The sequence below is a fragment of the Podarcis filfolensis genome (assembly GCF_964270895.1).
Source record: "Podarcis filfolensis genome assembly, chromosome: 2".
NCBI classification, from domain to species: domain Eukaryota; kingdom Metazoa; phylum Chordata; class Lepidosauria; order Squamata; family Lacertidae; genus Podarcis; species Podarcis filfolensis.
The window spans coordinates 104,502,237-104,522,987 of record NC_139605.1 but is presented as its reverse complement, the minus strand read 5'-3'; the positions used below and the strand labels follow the sequence as shown (position 1 = coordinate 104,522,987).

The 20,751-nt window shown below is 44.6% G+C and overlaps 1 protein-coding gene and 1 long non-coding RNA gene across 2 annotated transcripts in view; both read right to left on the bottom strand.

Annotated features, from left to right (window-relative positions):
* The window catches only part of LOC310755762, a 1,619,227-nt gene that overhangs the window by 803,385 nt on the left and 795,091 nt on the right, over nt 1–20,751 (bottom strand). The gene's annotated exons all lie outside the window — the stretch shown is intronic.
* Nucleotides 1–20,751, bottom strand: part of CRLF3 (cytokine receptor like factor 3) — a 28,331-nt gene that overhangs the window by 5,054 nt on the left and 2,526 nt on the right. Inside the window, exons 2-7 of the mRNA XM_083598860.1 lie at nt 14,300–14,507; nt 12,466–12,553; nt 11,433–11,610; nt 9,038–9,260; nt 8,049–8,181; nt 750–862 (exon numbers count right to left, since the gene is read on the bottom strand). Coding sequence (XP_083454986.1) covers nt 750–862; nt 8,049–8,181; nt 9,038–9,260; nt 11,433–11,610; nt 12,466–12,553; nt 14,300–14,507 — 943 coding nt within the window. The remainder of the gene's footprint in view (nt 1–749; nt 863–8,048; nt 8,182–9,037; nt 9,261–11,432; nt 11,611–12,465; nt 12,554–14,299; nt 14,508–20,751) is intronic.

The following is a 20,751-nucleotide window of genomic DNA, read 5'->3' as shown; positions in this document are numbered from 1 at the left end:
GCTGAGAGCCACTGCTATGGATATAAAGCTAAGTTATACAGTGGTACCTCAGGTTACATACGCTTCAGGTTACAGACTCCACTAACCCAGAAATAGTGCTTCAGGTTAAGAACTTTGCTGCAGGATGTGAACAGAAATCGTGCTCCGGTGGTGCAGCAGCAGCAGCAGCAGCAGGAGGCCCCATTAGCTGTGCTTCAGGTTAAGAACAGTGGTGCTTCAGGTTAAGAACAGTTTCAGGCTAAGTACGGACCTCCAGAATAAATTAAGTACTTAACCTGAGGTACCACTGTATTGTATTTCAGGCATAGGCAAACTCAGCCCTCCAGATGTTTTGGGACAACAATTCCCATCATCCCTGACCACTGGCCTGTTAGCTAGGGATGATGGGAATTGTAGTCCCAAACAGCTGGAGGGCCGAGTTTGCCTATGTCTGTTGTATTTGAATGAAGCTGCCTTGGGAGAAGGTTGTGCCCTTAAGAGAGACTTATAAATTTCCCATTGCTGTTTGGAGGTCACCAGGTTGGGAGATAGCTCCCAAATTTTTGAAGCTTCACCTTCAAAAGCAGGATATAAATTTTCTGAAATAAAACGAGTAAATTCTAAAAATAAACAAATTTACAGTTCTAGGGTTTTATATAGTTCTGGAATTTGTAGACTATATTAGAGGGCAGAAGAGGGCAAAATCTGGGATAAATCAGATTATTTTTCATTTAAAAAAAGTTGTGCAAGTGAATTCTTGGGCAACTCACCGTTGGTGCTCACGCAAACTGCTTTATCTCTCTGCAGGGAATCAGCGCCATTCTGCTGTGCCACACAAACACCTATACTGTCTTTTTTGTCCGGCTGACCGACTGTTTCAATTCTGAGGAGAAAGTTGGATGCATTTTGAGGTATTAATATAAATTGTATCAGTTTTTATCAATGATAATGCATGATTCTTATGGTATCAGCGCACATCCACACCCTGAAAATTATGGCAACAATGTTGACGTTGACATTTGCCTCAGTTCATCGGCAGTAAATTGGTAGAGGGAACTTTACTGAGAAATCTGTGGCTCGTTGGAACGGCTGCCTCTTTGTTAAAGTGGAGCAAACTAAAGCAAAAAAAAAACCAATTCATAAAATCTCTCTAGGTGAGGGTTTGCCCATTCATTCTCAGCACATGGAGCCACACTATGTGCACATCTCCTCTTCCAGCATCTGCTTTGCCCACCTGGGAACCAGTTTCCCCAGAGAGATGTTTACAACTAATTAGCATGCTATCAGGGGATAAATCCCCGGGGGAGGATATGATACCACCTGAGGTATTTATATCGAACCAGACGTGGTGGGCCCCTATTTTAGCATCTCTCTTTACCACTATTAATGCTACTCTTAAGATTCCACCTAACTGGAAACAGAGCATAGTCATCCCAATACATAAAAAGGGGGACCCACAAGATCCACATAACTATCGACCTATTAGCCTGCTGGACATATCATAAAAGGTTTACTCTAGATTCTTGTTAGAGAAATTAATCGAGTGGACTATGTGCAGCTCATTCAACATTGTAGTAAACTGGCAAAACTGCGACAGCTCAGGGTGTAAGTTGATCCAATGTATTCATGGGGTCATGTGCCATTTTGGATATAGGCACATCTAAGAATGTTGAACTATCACATAGATAAAAAGATGACATTCAAAGTGCTGAGGGATCACATTAGGAAAGAGATACAAATTATTATTACTTATTAATTAATTTAATTTATTTTTGTATACTGCCCTATTTTAAAAAAAACGTAAAGGAATCCTGGACAGTTAAGTCCAGTCAAAGGTGACTATGGGTTGTGGCGCTCATTTCGCTTTCAGGCCGAAGGAGCCGGCATTTGTCCACAGACAGCTTTCCGGGTCATGTGGCCAGCATGACTAAACCACTTCTGGTGCAATGGAACACCGTGACGGAAACCAGAGCGCACGGAAATGCCGTTTACCTTCCCGCCACAGCAGTACTTATTTATCTACTTACACTTTTGGCGCACTTTCGAACTGCTAGGTTGGCAGGAACTGGGGCAGCGCAATGGAAGCTCACCCTGTCATGGGGATTTGAATCGCTGACCTTCTGATCGGCAAGCCCAAGAGGCTCAGTGGTTTAGACAACAACGCCACCCGTGTCCCATGAACCCTATACACTATACCCGCAGGTCTTAGGGTGGTTCTCATGATAAAATGATGATATAAAAACACAAAATACATATACTCAAAACAAAAACAATCCAATATTTGGCCACATCATGTTCCTAGAGCCCCAGGCAAACAACCACAGGTGCTTTTTTATATATTCTAGTATTCTTACAGTTTTAGACAGTTTCTTTTTTATTTAATGAAAAACAACATTTTTCAAGTTTTAATTAGTCTAGCATTCATTCTGATTCGAGTTAAATAACCCATTTATCTTCCCATTTCATCAATGCGTCATAAGCACAGCTATGTGAAAACACTGCATTATCCTTGTACAGAGGGTTATTAATGGGGAAGGGCAGACATCATTCTTTTTCCCCTTTCAAAAAAATCCCCACCATTCATGGAAGAATGTTATCTGGCTGACCAATGAGACAAAACACCTGCAGATTGGACCTATGCAAGAAGAGGAGCACATTTACAGCCCTGCTTCTTGCCGGTTAAACATACCAGTGAAGTTGTAGACACTGATCATAGTGGCAGACATAAAAGAAAACACACCAGTTTATTTTAGAGATGACGCAATTTCCTATAGCCAGCAATGAAAGCAAACTGGATATGGAACATGTGTTGAGCGATAAGTATCGCTTGAAATTTTCAGGAGGAAATTACATTTCTTTTGCTTGCTTTTTTTTTTTAAAGAACAGGTTGGGTAATAATGAGACGCCTGTCAAGACATTTTGAGTACAGCTCAAATTCGTAGCCATATTGCACTGCGAATACTCCCACCAAGCCTTCCTGTCTCCCAAGAGCCAAAAATGTGCATTGCAAAATGGGGGGCAGCGTAGGGAAAACCTAAATCTCTTCCATCTGGAAGCAATCTAGCTCTCTTTGGAAAAGTAAACCCGAGAATTACAATCAGATTTTGTCAGCCAACGTTGTTGGTTTTTTTAATGTTGTTTTTTTAAAAAAAAAAATACTATTTCAAACTTCTGCACTTATTTATAGGCATTGGCTCAGATGTGCTTAAACCAGACAGCATTGTCTACTCTTGCAGAAGCTCTCTAGGATCTAACGCAGGCAGAGAAGAGTTTTCTCTAATTACCTGTTCCTTTTAACTGGAGATGCTGGGAGCTTCTGCATGTGAGGCATACGCTCTACGACTGACCTATGGTTTCTTCCCAAGTTGTGGGGAGGGGGAGGCAGGGAGCAACTATGGACCCAACAGCATTTCATTCAGTTAATTAACTACTCGCACGCGGAACACTACTGTGTTTGGGGAATAATGGCTCTAGAAACTGAGTTGATGTCAAAGAGCCGGCCGGCAATAAATCACACCATTCTAACTTAACCCTTTATTACCAAAAACACGATCTTCACATTTCACCCTTGGCTGAGTGTCAAGCCAAATGAGCACAGCAGCTCATCTCATCCCCAGTAGACCTTGCTCCATGAATCAGTTGCCGAGACTGAAAGTCCCCACAGCCATCTAAGTCACCTCCTCTCCAGGGCTTTCCCTCAAGCAATCAGAGACTGCGCCTACATGCTGTCGCTCCACCTGTTTCAGTCCTCTTCTGGTTCTGGGATACCAGCGGATAGGGAAGCTTGTCAAAGCAAGAGTGGGAGACCCCCGTGAATCACGAGTCACCTGACTCAGCGCTACCTCTTGGCCTCCCTCCTCCTAGTCTCCTGCGTCAGCTTCTGCCTCTGATTCTGGACTTCTCTCTGACACTGACTCTCCCAGCTCACTAAGCCCTGTTACCTCTTCCTAGTCTTCCCCCTCTTCTCCCTCTGACCACTCATTAATGTCCCCAGCTGGCTCCTCCCACCATTCCTCTGAGTCCCTGACAGGTAAATGCACCAGTCCATGACGGATGAACAGCGGGGGCTGTAAAATGACTGACATCACACTTAAGTAAGACCTCTGTCAAAGCAATGTCTGAGTCAGGAGATGCATCCGTGGAGGAATAATAAAAAAGAGGGAGCCTTGTGGGTGCAAGAGCTCTGAGGAAGTGTGTTGTTTGAAAACATTTCTGTCCCATTTTTCTGTTTAAAAAGCATCCAGGGAAGCTCGTGGCAGCAAAATGCATTTTAAAAACAGCCCACTCCTACTCCCACAGAAAGGAAGGAACAGTAGGCAGAGAGGGAAAACACAAAAATGAGGGGAAAGAAAATGAATCCACTAACGGCCTTAGGAAATGAAAAGGTTACTAAAGTGGTACCTTGGGTTACATACGCTTCAGGTTACATACGCTTCAGGTTACAGACTCCGCTGACCCAGAAATATTACCTCGGGTTAAGAACTTTGCTTCAGGATGAGAACAGAATTCGTGCTCCAGCGGCATGGCGGCAGCAGGAGACCCCATTAGCTAAAGTGGTGCTCCAGGTTAAGAACAGTTTCAGGTTAAGAACGGACCTCTGGAACGAATTAAGTTCTTAACCCGAGGTACCACTGTATTAAAAATTTAACTTGGAACAGTCTAAATCTGTGAGATGGGTGTCCACAAGAGAACACGAGCAAACCGACTCTTCTGCAGTGGCTCCACAACTTTGGAACTCCCTGCTACTAGAGCTGCGGGAGGCAGCTGCACTTCAGCCTTGCTGCAGTGCCCTAAAGACTCATAGGTTTTCACTGGCCTCCCCAGAGCAATTTTTTTTCTCGCTCACTGGACGGAGGCAGGAATCTCGTTACGCTGTTGAAGTTCTGAGCCTGTTTTATTCTTGGCTTTAGTAGTAACTGATATTTTATACCTGCAGTGTTTAACGGTTGCTTCATTTTTAGGGTTGTTAGGCCGAAGAATTGATGCTTTTGAATTATGGTGCTGGAGGAGACTCTTGAGAGTCCCATGGACTGCAAGAAGATCAAACCTCTCCATTCTTCAGGAAATCAGCCCTGAGTGCTCACTAGAAGGACAGATCCTGAAGCTGAGGCGCCAATACTTTGGCCACCTCATGAGAAGAGAAGACTCCCTGGAAAAGACCCTGATGTTGGGAAAGATGGAGGGCACAAGGAGAAGGGGACAACAGAGGACGAGATGGTTGGATAGTGTTCTCGAAGCTATCAGCATGAGTTTGACAAAACTGCGGGAGGCCGTGGAAGACAGGAGTGCCTGGCATGCTCTGGTCCATGGGGTCACAAAGAGTCGGACACGACTAAACGACTAAACAACAACAACAATTATTTTAAAAACGAAAGAAAAACGACACCCCACCTTTCTCTGATCGTGGAACTCAAAGCAAAGCTATGCGGGGTTCCGAGTTGATGGCCCATTCAGGCGCTGAACAGACCTAGACTAAGCTCAGCTCCAGCAAGGCGGCTGCATTATGTGCTCTCAGGGGGTGGGAATGTGGACACTCTGATGGAAAGCCAAGAGGGGAGGAGGGCAGCCACACCCAGGTTCGAGACCTGGGTGCAGCGGCCAAGTAGGTCCACTCCTGCGTCCCCTAGCTGGAGAAGGCAGGAGGATGCAATGTAGGGCCTCTGCCAATAGCTTACCAGGGCCATGTGGAGCTGGTTAGAGCAAGTGGGAAGCCTATTGAACGAGGCTTCCTAAAGCTAAGCATCTGTGTAATCAGAGACTAAGTCTCTGCAACTGGCACCAGGGCAGTTCCACAGGGGCCCTTCCTTGGCCCAAACAGCATTGCCCTGGGGACAGGAGCAGTGCCAAGATTTCTAACATCATTGTCCCAAATTAGAAAGTTTAAGTCTGAAAGCCAACATTGCCTGAGCAGCCTCCTCCCGCTGGGAGTTCTGCTGAAGTCAGCCATCTGTAGCATAGTCGGATCTATAATTAAGGGGGAGGTGGCAAATATTGGACACAAATGAACCAGCAACTGCAGCTGGAATCTTTGCAATGGCTCCAGCGGAACAAGCGAGCTCCTCTGCCAAGGAAGGAAATGACTAGATAAGGGATCACTCTTATCTAGTGGGCTTCAAATATCTTTGAATTAAGACTGATGGGTGGGTGGGTGGGTATGGTCCGTCTTGGAATCTAATGAAAGAAGAACGTAGAGAAAAGCTGGGCTGCAGACGCCCCACCTCTGCTCTGCCCCCAGTCTGCACCACTATTTAAGAGAAGAAGCAGTGTCGGGGATCTCTGAGGGTCAGCAGTGTGCAGCCCCTTATCCACGCCAACCCTTGGTTTGAAATTAGCCAAGTGCCTGGCGTATTTTGCACCTAACTAGCGGCTACTTGCAACCAAGTAAAGATGCCTGGGGATCAGGATGGCACCTGACCTCTCCACCATCTGGAGGTGTGCGCCTGGGGATCATTGGATCTTGACTGTTTTCACACACTAATACTGCATGCTGTAGAATTCTACCGGTTATATTTTATCTGCACAATCGGAATGAATTTCAGGAACCAAAATGCAGCCTGAGCAGGAGCTGTGAACAACGTTATATTTAATTGTTGTAGTGTGTCTTCACTGATCGCCAAAGAATTTATGCTTTTGAATTATGGTGCTGGAGGAGACTCTTGAGAGTCCCACGGACTGCAAGAAGATCAAACCTATCCATTCTGAAGGAAATCAGCCCTGAGTGCTCACTGGAAGGACAGATCCTGAAGCTGAGGCTCCAATACTTTGGCCACCTCATGAGAAGAGAAGACTCCCTGGAAAAGACCCTGATGTTGGGAAAGATGGAGGGCACACGGAGAAGGGGACGACAGAGGATGAGATGGTTGGATACTGTTCTCAAAGCTACCAGCATGAGTTTGGCCAAACTGCGGGAGGCAGTGGAAGACAGAAGTGCCTGGCGTGCTCTGGTCCATGGGGTCACTAAGAGTCGGACACGACTAAACAACTAAACAACAACAGCGTGTCTTCACTTACCCCACCCCACTGCCCCACTTACAGTTGTGAAGAGTATTCTCACATTATGAATGATCCATGTCACCATTAAGAAAAAGAGGTTGGAACAGGCCAGTATATATATGTGGACTGTCCCTGGATAAAGTTACTTTTCTTCTTTAAGTCCTCAAAGTTCTTAACCTAGCTCAAGGTTGTCATCTGATCTAGCCAGATGTTTAACTGAAAATCAATCACAGTCAGTCCATCATTCGGAAAAGAAAAGAAAAAGACTTTTAGAGCCATCTTGCCCCCCAAAAGGCAACTAGACATTCCAATTTGGCAACTGTAACCTTGGTTTAAGGAGCCACATGGTGCCTAGATTATATAGCTTGAGTTTCTAACACTGCCCTTGGTGCTACAGGTTTGCCCCTTTTGTGCTCAAGGAATGCTGGGTAAAATCAGACAATGCGTCAAACTGATTCAAAACAACAGGTGGCCAGATCTCTCAAGGACATAGCTGTCAACTTACAGATTTGAAAATAAGGGACCAGCAGCCTCGAAAATAAGGGATCAGCAGCCAAAATAAGGGATTTTCCAAACACAGGTAAGTTCAACTTCTGAGCCCCTCCGAGCCAAAGGCAGAAAGCCCAGCCAGCAGCCAAATGAAGCCTCAAGCGGTGGTTCCCACAGCGCAGCAACCCGGCAAAGGGTCATGTAAAGGTAAAGGTAAAGGTACCCCTGCCCGTACGGGCCAGTCTTGACAGACTCTAGGGTTGTGCGCTCATCTCACTCTAGAGGTCATGTACTAACTCCTTATTGGGTGAGCAATGCAACCAAGCAACACAGTTGGAGCCTGCCTCCTCCCTGGCCGGCAGGCAGGGAGGGAGAGGAGCTGCTTCCTTTGAAACCCGGGAAAATTAAGGGACATCATCAATAAGGGACAGCAGCAGGACACAGCGCTGGGATAAGGGACTTTCCTGCCAAATAAGGGACGGTTGACAGCTATGCTCAAGGAAGACAGAAACAAACGCAAGCACACACACACAAAATCCTGCTGGGGAAAACATGCTGTGGCACGTTAGCTAAGCAAAACGACTTACCGGAATGTCAATGTCTGACCGCAATAGTAGGTTGGAGCTCTGGAGTACAGCACCCCGCCCACTTGTGAATCATTTCGAAGCGCAATGTTTCTTCGGCTGCTTAAGCTGTAGCCTTCAAAGCCAGGCGTCCATTCTAACAAAGGAAGGGCAAACAGGAACTAGCACACACGTGCGCATTACTCGGAGGTGCAAGGTGGCCGTGCGATGCAACACAGCCTTCCCAGGATGTTGGGACCCCAGCTCACCTCCTAGGAAAAGAGGGGCTGCAACTCTCATGTTTAGAGAACGTTTGTCTGCACTTCCAAATGGGAAGACTGCATTATTTTGAAGTGTGTGTGGGGGGGGACTCCACACCAGCAGCGTTACAAAGATGACAAGTCTCTGTTCCTAAACACACCTACATCCGGACCCAAATATGTCCACTCACAGAGAAGTCCAGCTGGAAGCAATGCCTAAGGGCAGGATCCAAGTGAGTCCTTTTTGGGGAAGTTCTCTGCAAGCCCTCGCATCAATTGGGCATCATGATGGTAATTATATTAATAGTTACCCAAAAGACCTACATTGGCTCCCAGTACATTTCCAAGCACAATTCAAAGTGTTGGTGCTGACCTTTAAAGCCTTAAACAGCCTTGGCCAAGTATACCTAAAGGAGCGTCTCCACCCTCATCGTTCAGCCCGGACACTGAGGTCCAGCTCCGATGGCCTTCTGGCGGTTCCCTCACTGCAAGAAGTGAGGTTACAAGGAAACAGGCAGAGGGCCTTCTTGGTGGTGGCACCTGCCCTGTGGAACGCCCTCCCATCAGATGTCAAGGAAATAAACAACTATCTGACTTTTAGAAGACATCTGAAGGCAGCCCTGTATTGGGAAGTTTTTAATGTTTGATTATGTTTCTGTATATGCTGGAAGCCGCCCAGAGTGGCTGGCGCAATCTAGTCAGAGGGGCAGGATACATATAGTAAATAATAATAATAAATGCGAAGAATAATACCATGGGGCACCAAGGTGGAACGACCAGTCTGAGAAACACTCCACGGGCTCCATTCTTGGCGGCCATCTCCTCGTGCACAGACCCTGAACTGGTAATCGACATTGGGATCAATATGGAGCACTATGAATTCTGTGTCCGAGCCGACATACACATCTTCAAAGTGTCTGGCCGTACTCTTACGATACTGAAGCCTGTAATCTTGTGGCACAAAGTCCTCATCGACCTGAAACAGAGCCCAGTTATTGGATTAACACACTGCCTTTAATCTTCCTCCAATTCAACTACCTTACTAGCTCTCCAAAGTGCAATGTTGTCAAGGTAATATTGCAAAGTACGTTATTTTTGCTGGCTCAGGGTCACACAGGTCAGGAAGTCCTGAAGAAACCTCTTCCAAGGGGAAGGAGGGCAACACAAGCTCTCATGTCACAGCAGCGAAAGGAGAAAAATCTTAGCGGTAATTGCATTCTGCAGCAAATAAATAAATAAAAATTAGGGTGCCCAGAAAGTTCAATTGTGTGTTCTGAATAAAATAATGTACAGATAATTATGCAAACTGATGTTCGATTTGCAAAAGGGACTTAGCTTGCATGTTTCATTTGAACTCACTCTTTGTAATTTTTGTGGAAAGAAAAATAAACAGGTATGGGGGCTCCAAGAACCAGTTTAGACAAGCATTCCACTGAACTTTAAACTATCTGATCCAACTGTTTTAATTGTATTTTGAGTCGGTTTAATTGCTATGCTTCTGAAAGGGCTGGTTTTTACTGTATGGTTTTTAATGATTTATTGAGGGCATTGTTTTATTGTGAAATTTAATTATGTTGTGTTTTTAAAACACAAAACAAAACAAGTAATTTATTTTATACTGCTTAGAAGCTATTTTGACATGCAAATGGCATATAAGTAAATAAACAAACAACCTGTGAAGTTTCAGAAGGAAAAGGACGGAACAAAGGAGAAAGGCAGTCAAGAATGGCAAGAAATCGCAAGGAAGGGAAAAGGAAGCCATGCAGACCACCAAAGTCTCCCTTGAACACTGGAGTTTCATTGACTGCAGCATAAATCCTGTCGGAGGCAAAGAAGACCAGGAAGCAGCTGGTGACATGATGGTCCTATTTTATTACTGCATTGACAATCCTTGTGGAGTTGTGTTTTCTTTAACGGGTTGTTGAGGGTGGTTACTATTGTATTGCATTTGTATCCTGCTCTCCTATACAGCAATGTTATGTGTAATGTTCCTAACCTTGGCCTAAAGACGCAATAAAATAATAATAATAATAATAATAATAATAATAATAATAATAATAATAATAATAGTAATAATAATAATTTAAATAAATCAATATGTGAACATTGTAGCTGTTTGCAATCGTTAGCGAGATATCTGTCTTCACTCACTATGTAGGCTGGCTACTTCTTTTTTTAAAAGCAAAAAGTTATCCAAAAATGCACTGCATAGGGAACCATCTCAAAGTAGGTATTTGTAAGCCACACAATCATGGAGTTAAAAACTGCTACTTGTAATATGAATTCATGAGAAAGTCTTTAATTTGTGGAGAAGCTTCCTGAGTCTATGAAATATGAAGCAATGAAATATACTGTACTGTAATTTCAAAAGGGGAATAATTTGGGTCAATGCAGAGAGAGGAAGGCATCTTTTCTGTACGCTTCTTCTTGATTTTGCTTATTGATGCTGCAAGTTAATTTTGGTTTTGCAAAGAATTTCAAGAAGTCTGCAGAAACTGTCTAAAACATTCCAAGGCAAAGCAGAAAAAGACAGATTTTTGAAAACATGGAACGCAAAAAATATCATAGCCAGCTAAGGCTGCAATCCTACACCCCACTTACCCTGGAGTAAGGCCCCCCCGAATTCAACAGGACTTACTCCTGAGTATACTTGGTTAGGATTGGACTTTCAGTCTATGAGGTCAGAGTAACTGCAAACTGTCTTGCCTGAGAATCAATAATCACAAACTGTCTTAAAGGTAAAGGGACCCCTGACCATTAGGTCCAGTCGCAGACAACTCTGGGGTTGCAGTGCTCATCTCGCTTCACTGGCTGGTCATGTGGCCAGCATGACTAAGCTGCTTCTGACAAACCAGAGCAGAGCAAGGAAACGCCATTTACCTTCCCGCCGGAGTGGTACCTATTTATCTACTTGCACTTTGACGTGCTTTTGAACTGTAGGTTGGCAGGAGCATAGACTGAGCAACGGGAGCTCACCCTGTCACAGGGATTCGAACCGCCGACCTACTGATCGGCAAGCCCTAGGTTCTGTGGTCTAACCCACAGTGCCACCCGCTTAAATGAAAGTGATTAAAGTGATTAAAGCACAAACAAAAAGAAAGTGAGTGCATATTGGAGACTGATCTTGAAAAGGCTCTTTTCCCCCCACCTTGCACCACTTAACAATGATGCCCCCAGGCTTCTCAATCAGCTCTTCTATCTGTATTGGTGGTCGAGATGCTACTGTCCCATGGTTAAAGATCTGATTTCTCACTACTGTAAGGAGAGAGTCATCCAGTTGCGCAGATAAACAAGGCACATCAACCAAGGATGGTACTTCTGGCAAACTAGAGAGAGAGAGAGAGAGAGAGAGAGAGAGAGAGAGAGAGAGAGAGAGAGAGAGACACTATTCAGTACTGCTAGTAACTTGATAAGCAACTGTTTTCAAAGAATCAACAAAGCTTTGGCGCTCTTGATTTGATTACAGAGACAGAATTTACAAGAGAGTGCACATGTATTTGATTATCTCCACAACCTCAAAAAGCTTTTTACAAAACCCAAAATTTAGCCTACTCGAGTTTCACAGTAATCTCTTCTGAAATCCAGGCATTTCAAATGATGACCAGACTGTGCTTTGAGTTGGAAGGTTAAATGCTGCTATGAACACCAGTCTTGCTAGTTCATGTACTAACAGGCCAGGGAAGTCTAAACCAGCGTTGCCCAACCTTGTACCTTCCAGATGTTCTGGACTACAGCTCCCATCAGTCCCAAAACATTTGGAGGCCATCGGGTCAGGAAAGGCTGGTCTAGACTGTACCCTTTTTTAAAGAAAAGAGGTGTTTCTCATTCAGATCAACTGTCCTAAATTGGGAAAACCCTGACACCCATTATCAGCCAGTCACACCACAAGTATCAAACTTCCACCCTCAATTCACGGCTCTTACCCAGGGTCAGCAAACTTTTTCAACAGGGGGCTGGTCCACTGTCCCTCAGACCTTGTGGGGGGGCCAGACTATAGTTTGGAGAAAAAGAATAACGAATTCCTATGCCCCACAAATAACCCAGAGATGTGTTTTAAATAAAAGGACACATTCTACTCATGTAAAAACACATTGATACCTGGACCGTCCGCAGGCTGGATTGAGAAGGCGATTGGGCCGGATCCGGCCCCCGGGCCTTAGTTTGCCTACCCATGCTCTTACCTATCCAGCTGAATATGCAATGCCTTTTTGGTAAAGCTGCAAAGCTTGTCACTCTCCTCCCCTGTTACACCATGGATGACAGTTTCTCCTGGAATAAAAAATAAAAATTAAGAGGTTCCTATTGAGAAAAGTGGTGCTGTGGTGTAAACCACTGAGGCTTGGGCTTGCCGATTGGAAGGTTGGTGGTTCGAATCCCCGCAACGGGGTGAGCTCCTGTTGTTCCATCCCAGCTTCTGCCAACCTAGCAGTTCGGAAGCACATCAAAGTGCAAGTAGATAAATAGGTACCGCTCTGGCGGGAAGGTAAACAGCGTTTCTGAGCGCCGCTCTGCTTTCGCCAGAAGCGGCTTAGTCATGCTGGCCACATGACCTGGAAAAAACTATCTGCAGACAAATGTCGGCTCCCTCGGCCAGTAAAGCGAGATGAGCACCACAACCCCAGAGTCGTTCGCGACTGGACTTAATTGAGAAAAGGCAACCCTGACCTGGAGGCAGCAACTGGACACATGCAACATTCAATTCTGCATCAGAAGGTATTTCTACAACAGATGTAATGGCTCCAGAGGCTAGGACCCGATCCAGTGAATTCAACTTACAAGAAATGAGATTATGACTAAACTTCAGGAAGAACTTTCCAACAGTAAGAACGGACTCCTACGAGACGTGGTGGACTCTCCTTCCTTGGAGGTTTTTAAGCAGAGGTTGGATGGTAATCTGTCATGTATTATCTAGCTGAGATTCTTGCATTGCACTAGATGGTCCTCAAGATCCATTCCAACTCTATAATTCTATTGTAGAGAGCCCATCCGGTTTGGGGAAGGAAGGCTCCAGCATCCTTTCAGAGGCCTGGTATCTCCTTCCCAAAGCCAGAGAAACTTATGCCTGGCTGAGGGAGAGAGGTGTGATGCTCACGCATGTGACGTCAAGACATCATGTGCATGATGTCCCCCCACCTCAGAAAAAAAATCACCCTTGCAAGCTGGTGCCTCTGGCCCTAATTGTTCACCTGCAAAAAATTCACCGCACGCCACTGCCATCATCTCTGCCCAATGGCCAGGCTGGCTGAGTCTGATGGGAGTTGGGGAAGGTCGATCTAGCACAATGACCTTAGCTGATGCCATGTGCACCTTAAATGAAATATAACTATTGTGTGTGTGGAGGGCGTGTTGCACATAAACACCCGCATGCATAGAAAGCATGTGCGAAGGGGGTCTTGCAGCAGCTAATCCCATCCCCTCACCAAGGATGTGTGTGGGTGTACCAATCAGAGACCCTGCATGCTTGGCAGTCATGTGGACAGGCTCCAAGTGCATAACACCGTATTTTTCGCTCTATAAGACGCACCAGACCACAAGACGCACCTAGCTTTTGGAGGAGGAAAACAAGAAAAAAAATATTCTGAATCTCAGAAGCCAGAACAGCAAGAGGGATCGCTGCGCAGTGAAAGCAGCAATCCCTCTTGCTGTTCTGGCTTCTGAGATAGCTGCGCAGCCTGCATTCGCTCCATAAGACACACACACATTTCCCCTTACTTTTTAGGAGGGAAAAAGTGAGTCTTATAGAGCAAAAAATACGGTATCATAGGTGCATTCGGTTCCTTCCACCCAAGGGAGGAGCCAATTGAGATTCTACATCGCTTGGAGGTGTCTTGTATGTTTATATTGGTACCAAAGCAGGACCAGTCAACTTCACCTAAGATGCAGGGAGCATCACTGGCAGAGGAGTGGGGCAAGACAGTGTAATCCCTGCATGCGTGCTGTAAACAAGTGAGGGGTTTTGGGGAGGGAGCCCCCATGCTCAAAAAGAACTGGCATGTTTTTAAGATAGCCTCCTACCTTCCCGGAGGAGTTCATCAGCTGTGCCAACACCCTGTTCTATTAGCTTTCGGCACTCGTCCAAGGGTTTGATGCTCTCCTCTTCGATGGCATCCACTTCTTGCAGCAAGGACACCAACCGCTCATCCAGAAGCTTTCTCAAGGTCCCTTTCAAGTCATTAAAATGCTGCTCAAGTACATCCCTTGTCAGTGCCGCACTCTCTTTGATCTGGAAGGAGACCAAAGGCATGAGAAGCCGGGCCAATTGGGGCAGGGCCAAAACCAATCAGGCTCTTGCCGTTCAGAATTTGTTGTACCTTGGTTTTCGAACAGAATGCGTTCCAGAAGTCCGTTCAACTTCTGAAATGTTCAAGAACCAAGGCACAGCTTTCGATTGGCTGCAGGAGCGTTCTGCAGGAGCGTCCTGCAGCCAATCGGAAGCCGCGCTGGACATTCGGCTTCCAAGGCAAAGTTCACAAACCGGAACACCTGCTTCCGGGTTTGCAGCGTTCGAGTTCCAAGTTGTTTGTGAGCTGAGCTGTTCAAAAACCAAGGTATGACTGTAGTAACATCACAGGGTGCAGGAGAGCTCTCAAAACCATGTAGTACAACAGAGAAAAATTACAGGAATACAATTATCATCATCATCATCATTAATTTAATTATTTATACCTGTCAGAAAACGAGAATGAACAGCCCAATCGGTATTCCTAAATCTAAGAAACAAGGTCTCCAAAGTAAAAACCACTCCCTTCTCAAAGTTACGGTTAGCTCCATGGGGAGGGGAGAAGAGACATATCCCCCCTCCCCAGGCAGTTTAACAACTGGATTGGGGAGCAGGGCTATAAACACATTTGTAAGCACTTTGTGAAACTACAATTTTATTCATTTATTTTCATAACCCATGTTCTTGAATACACAGACACCTTGACATTTTGTGTTGATCCCTACAAACTATTTTAACAATACGATTTAGACTGGAGAAATGGCACAGGAAGGAACAGCATCTCCCCCTCTCGTCACTGCAATTGAACTTGGTGCTCCTTGCATCCAATTTAAGATTTAAAAAAGAAAACAGGAAAGCTGGTTATAGGTCTTCCCACACCACATCTGGCTTAGCCTGTGGATGTCACTTGGCAGCGCTCATCAAAAGGATCTGCACTGCAATGGGGAAGCAGAATGACTACGACAGAAGAAGAAGAAGAAGAAGAAGAAGAAGAAGAAGAAGAAGAGGAGGAGGAGTTTGGATTTGATATCCCGCCTTTCACTCCCCTTAAGGACTCTCAAAGCGGCTAACATTCTCCTTTCCCTTCCTCCCCCACAACAAACACTCTGTGAGGTGAGTGGGGCTGAGAGACTTCAGAGAAGTGTGACTGGCCCAAGGTCACCCAGCAGCTGCATGTGGAGGAGCAGGGAAGCGAACCCGGTTCCCCAGATTACGAGTCCACCGCTCTTAACCACTACACCACACTGGCGGAACTCCCCCCCCCCCCCAGAATTCCACACATCCTTGATTAACAAAACAGAACAAAGCATCTTGCTTACATTAAGGAGAAAAGCAGCGTGGGCAGTTTCTGTCCTGAAAACCAGGCATAAAGGGGGGGAAAGAGTGATTGGGCACAAGCCATTCTCATTCATTCCAGAAAGGTCCACTGCTGCCACCCTCATTTCATTAACAGCTTCATGCAATCAGCAATGCAACGATGCAAGGAAAGAGAAGCCAGTGGTGCAAATTTAAAAATTGGCACTAATTGTACGACAACGTGCCTAATTTATGCTAAGCAGAGCAGCCGAATTTCAGAACAGACTTTCTGAGAGCAATCACCACCGCAAGATGCCAAAATGATTTTGCAATAACCATTTCACACGATAAAGAATAGAGCTAGTTTGTAAATTTAATCTGGTTTGGAAAGAGAATTAAGCCACTCAGTAGGAGAGAAATCAATCCTGGTCCAGATGGAAAAGTTGTTTAAAACGTTTCTCTCAATCAGAGAGGCTGCAGAGATGTTAGCCAGATGTAACTTCTTGATCTTCAGAAAAACACAGGATGCTCTACCATTATGTAAAGCTCAACTTCCTCTTTAAGCCACATTCAAAGGACTTTGAAGTCCCCTTGCAGTTAAGACTTCACTTGCTCTTTCAGTGCTTCAGAAAAAAAAGGGAAGTATACATAAAACAGAAGTGGCAGGAAAAAAAGAAGGGAAGCACTATTTTCTCCCCCTAGATCTTTTAGGCCAGATCCTCCACCATGCTGTGCAAGGCAAAAAAAAAGGGACATAGGGCCAGGTGGCTGCATGAGTAAATCTCAACTTATCAGCTGGTTCTACCTCAACTTATCAGTATATTATTTATCCAGCACAATAAATAAAGCATCCATGTTAGGGGAACAAAACACTGATGCGGCAACTCAGGACAGAACAACTGCAGTAGTGTAAGGTCTCTTAAAAATTAATCGCATATATTATCCTTCACTGAAACAGATTCCAGGGCTGTTTACCAAGGTTAAAAATAATGAAAGCTACATTCACATTGGAATAAAAAGAATACACTTTTTTTAAAAGTTAGCAAAGGAAACAGTTCAAACAGCATATAAAATTCCTGGGCAAGAAAAAAAAGTACCGTATTTTTTGCTCTATAAGACTCACTTTTTCCCTCCTAAAAAGTAAGGGAAAATGTGTGTGCGTCTTATGGAGCGAATGCAGGCTGCGCAGCTATCCCAGAAGCCAGAACAGCAAGAGGGATCGCTGCTTTCGCTGCGCAGCGATCCCTCTTGTTGTTCTGGCTTCTGAGATTCAGAATATTTTTTTTTCTTGTTTTCCTCCTCCAAAAACTAGGTGCGTCTTATAGAGCGAAAAATACGGCATTTACTTTAGGTCAGGGACGGGCAATCTGGGATCCTGCAGAGGTTGTTGGGAGTCCAACTCTCATAAGCCTCAGCCAGAATGTTCTCTAGAGTTCTAGATTTCTTCCATCACGGAGGCAGTCACACAAGATGGTCTATAATACAGTCCCCCTCCATTTCTATGATTTTATGAGCAGGCACTTGCATGAATGAGCAGTTGTGCATGAAGAGGGATACAGCACGCAGAAGCAGAGTGGAGAAAAAGTAACATTAAGTGTGATTCCATCAATTGCGTCAGGGATCCTTTTTGCACGGGTGCAATACTTTGGCCAGAAAATGCAAGTACTGTATCTTATTCAGAAACGTTAATGCCAAGGCTAATCAGAGAACAGGATTTTGGTTAAGAACAGGATGCCATCTAAGATGCCAGCTTGCCCCGGCGTAAAAAACACTGCCTGCAGGCAGCTACATTTGATTAGAAGAGGCTTCTTGCTTGTACATCTGGGGCAAGCAATAAGTGTCTCTAGGCTACAGCTCTGAGTTGGTTCTGTTTTCTCTTATTTGGGCCACAAATGATGACCAAAAGCCCATGTGGACAGGTGTTCTATCTAATATTGTGGACCAGTGAGTTATGTGGACTTGCTTGAAAACTTGGGTAACCATACTGCAAATTCATGTTTTTAACAGAATCTCAATACTAAAGGCTCCGTTGTCCCAGGATTCCTGGAGCATGTTAGTCACAGCTTGGACTAAGGAAGATTAGGCCAAGAACAAGAATGCTCCAAAAAGAACAAGGCTATTCACAGCGCCCAATCAAAAGCAAGTCATTTTAAATTCAATGAGGCTGATGCCCAGGCACGTGGGGAGAAGGGTGCAGCCCCAGTTAGCTCCTTGGCTGATCTTAAATCTCCCCAGTCCAAGTTCAATGTTATAACCATTGCACCACACTGGCCCTTGACATTCTCCAGGTTCAAATCAACACCTGGCCTTAAAGTCAACATATGGCTATCTCACTGCCTGAACAGCTTCAAGAATGGAAATAACTACGCCGATCCACCTACAGTTGTTTGGATTAGAGAGATTAGATGCACAAATACAAGGCAAAATAGCATCTGGATTTTGCAGGAAACATTTGTCTAGCACTAAGAGAAGACGTTGGCAGCAACAGGCACCAAGAGTCTGAGAAGTTTTAGAGATAAGCAGTTGTAGTTAAATACTGCCTTTTCTGTGGTAAAGAGAGTGCCATGAAAATATTGGCTAAATGAAAGCAGTTACAGTGGTACCTCGGGTTACATACGCTTCAGGTTACATACACTTCAGGTTACAGACTCCGCTAACCCAGAAATATTACCTTGGGTTAAGAACTTTGCTTCAGGATGAGAACAGAAATTGTGCTCCGGCGGCGCAGCGGCAGCAGGAGGCCCCATTAACTAAAGTGGTGCTTCAGGTTAAGAACAGTTTCAGGTTATGAACGGACCTCCGGAACGAATTAAGTACTTAACCCAAGATACCACTGTATTGGCTGTTGCTGAAGGCGCAGAACTAACAGGCCAACAAGACAGCAATAGACAACAGTCCAAGAAGTTTTGCTTTCATTTACCAATCAAATTCTGGAAGATTTCACTTCTGAAATTAATCACAGTTTAGTGTGTCATCTGAATCCTAAACTGTGGTTAATGTTTAAGCAAGGGAGCTTCATATCACCCACCACCTAGCATGTCCAAGCTTTCCTTTTACATAAAGGAATCAGTTTTACTCAGTCTGCCCTGACTATCCAACTGTGGGAACTTGAAAGACGTGCACATACATGCTCACAAAATTATGGCTTTGGAGCCAAAGCTTTCAAGAAAAATGACAGTGATGCATAATGGTCAAAATACTCCACTGTATCCCAAATGTTGAGGCTCATGTAAGAGAAAGCAGAGCCACCAAGTTGGGTAAGCCTATGAAAGCATTTCAGCCACTATGCTAAAGTTCACTGCTACACAGAAAAATACCGTATTTTTTGCTCTATAAGACGCACCAGACCACAAGACGCACCTAGTTTTTGGAGGAGGAAAACAAGAAAAAAAAATATTCTGAATCTCAGAAGCCAGAACAGCAAGAGGGATCGCTGCGCGGTGGAAGCAGCAATCCCTCTTGCTGTTCTGGCTTTTGGGATAGCTGCGCAGCCTGCATTCGCTCCATAAGACGCACACACATTTCCCCTTACTTTTTAGGAGGGAAAAGGTGAGTCTTATAGAGCAAAAAATACGATAATTGAGAATGAGAGGAGCATAACGCTTTCAGAGCAATCACTCAGTCTTAGCCTTCCCCTGCCCTTGAGCCCCTATAACCCAAATATCAACATGTGCCCTGATAACAACTCAAAGAAATCAAAGCAAGCATTCCCAATACAGTACTGAGCTTAAATGTGCACACACAACACGAGGTTAAACAGAAGGCAAGACCAATAAACCAAATGTTAGAATGAAGTATGTGCAGTACAGATTTCTCTCTTGCCTAAATGCTCACACCACCGACGCATGTTTTCAATGTTGCTTACAGTGTGGCAAGCAAGACTGGCTGTTGTACAACCCTGTATGTAACAGTGGGCACTTTTCCAGACCGTACCTTGATGATGACACTGTTACATTGTTCAAGACATTTCCTAAGGCTGAAATTCAACACCAACTTCCTTGGAAGAAAATCCCACTCAAACTAACCCTTTGTATCTGGGCTGCAGGTCTTGTCTGCATGCAAGAGTAGCCTAGCTGGAACAGACTACCAAAGATCTACCAACCAAGGAATTCAAGGAAGCTTGCCAGCCTACTTCCTCATAGCAACTGGTCTTCAGTAGCAAAGTGCCTCTGAACAGGTTGGTTTCATTAGGTGATCATGTATAAAAGACACCAATAGACCAATCCTTCATACTGTTGTCTAATCCAAGTCAAACAAGCCATTGGCCATTCCAGACACAAGCCAGCGGCAGTGAACCCAGTGAGCCGATTATGTTCTGTGAATATTTTTTTCTAAATCAAAAACCCTTTCCTCACTGGGAAGGAGCTCCAATCCCTTATTTAACCACGCTACAACAAGGCAGCACATTCCGGATAGGTCAAGCAGGCTTTTGGAAAAGAATCAATGAGTACAAATCTGTCGTGGTGAAATGGCAATTTTAAAAAAAACCAGCTGATTTCTGTTGCTGATCATAAGGGGGGCATTCTTGAACAAAGAGATTTCAAAGGGAGCTCCAATGTAAAGCAGATGGATTACAATTTATTAAGAGTTTCTTTTGGGTCTGTACAAAAACAAGAGTTTCCTGTCTCACTGCAGATATTAATTAACCCAGTATTGCTAAGTTGATTGTGTTTCACCTGTCACTTCTGCTATGAAGGGTCACTGTGCTTATTTTTGCACACCTTCAAGCTTTTATTGAATTGTCCACTATCTGAATTTTTTTGGACTTAATTCCCCCCTAATCTCACCGATTACAATCCTCCTGCAAGCGGGGATATTTCATGCATCTGATGAAGTGGACCCTATTTAATGATAAGTTTGTTACTTCTTGCTGCCACACAAACTAAAACGGCGACCTCTATGACCGCTACTCCAGTGAGGTGCATATTCAGTGAAATTGCTTTTATAATTT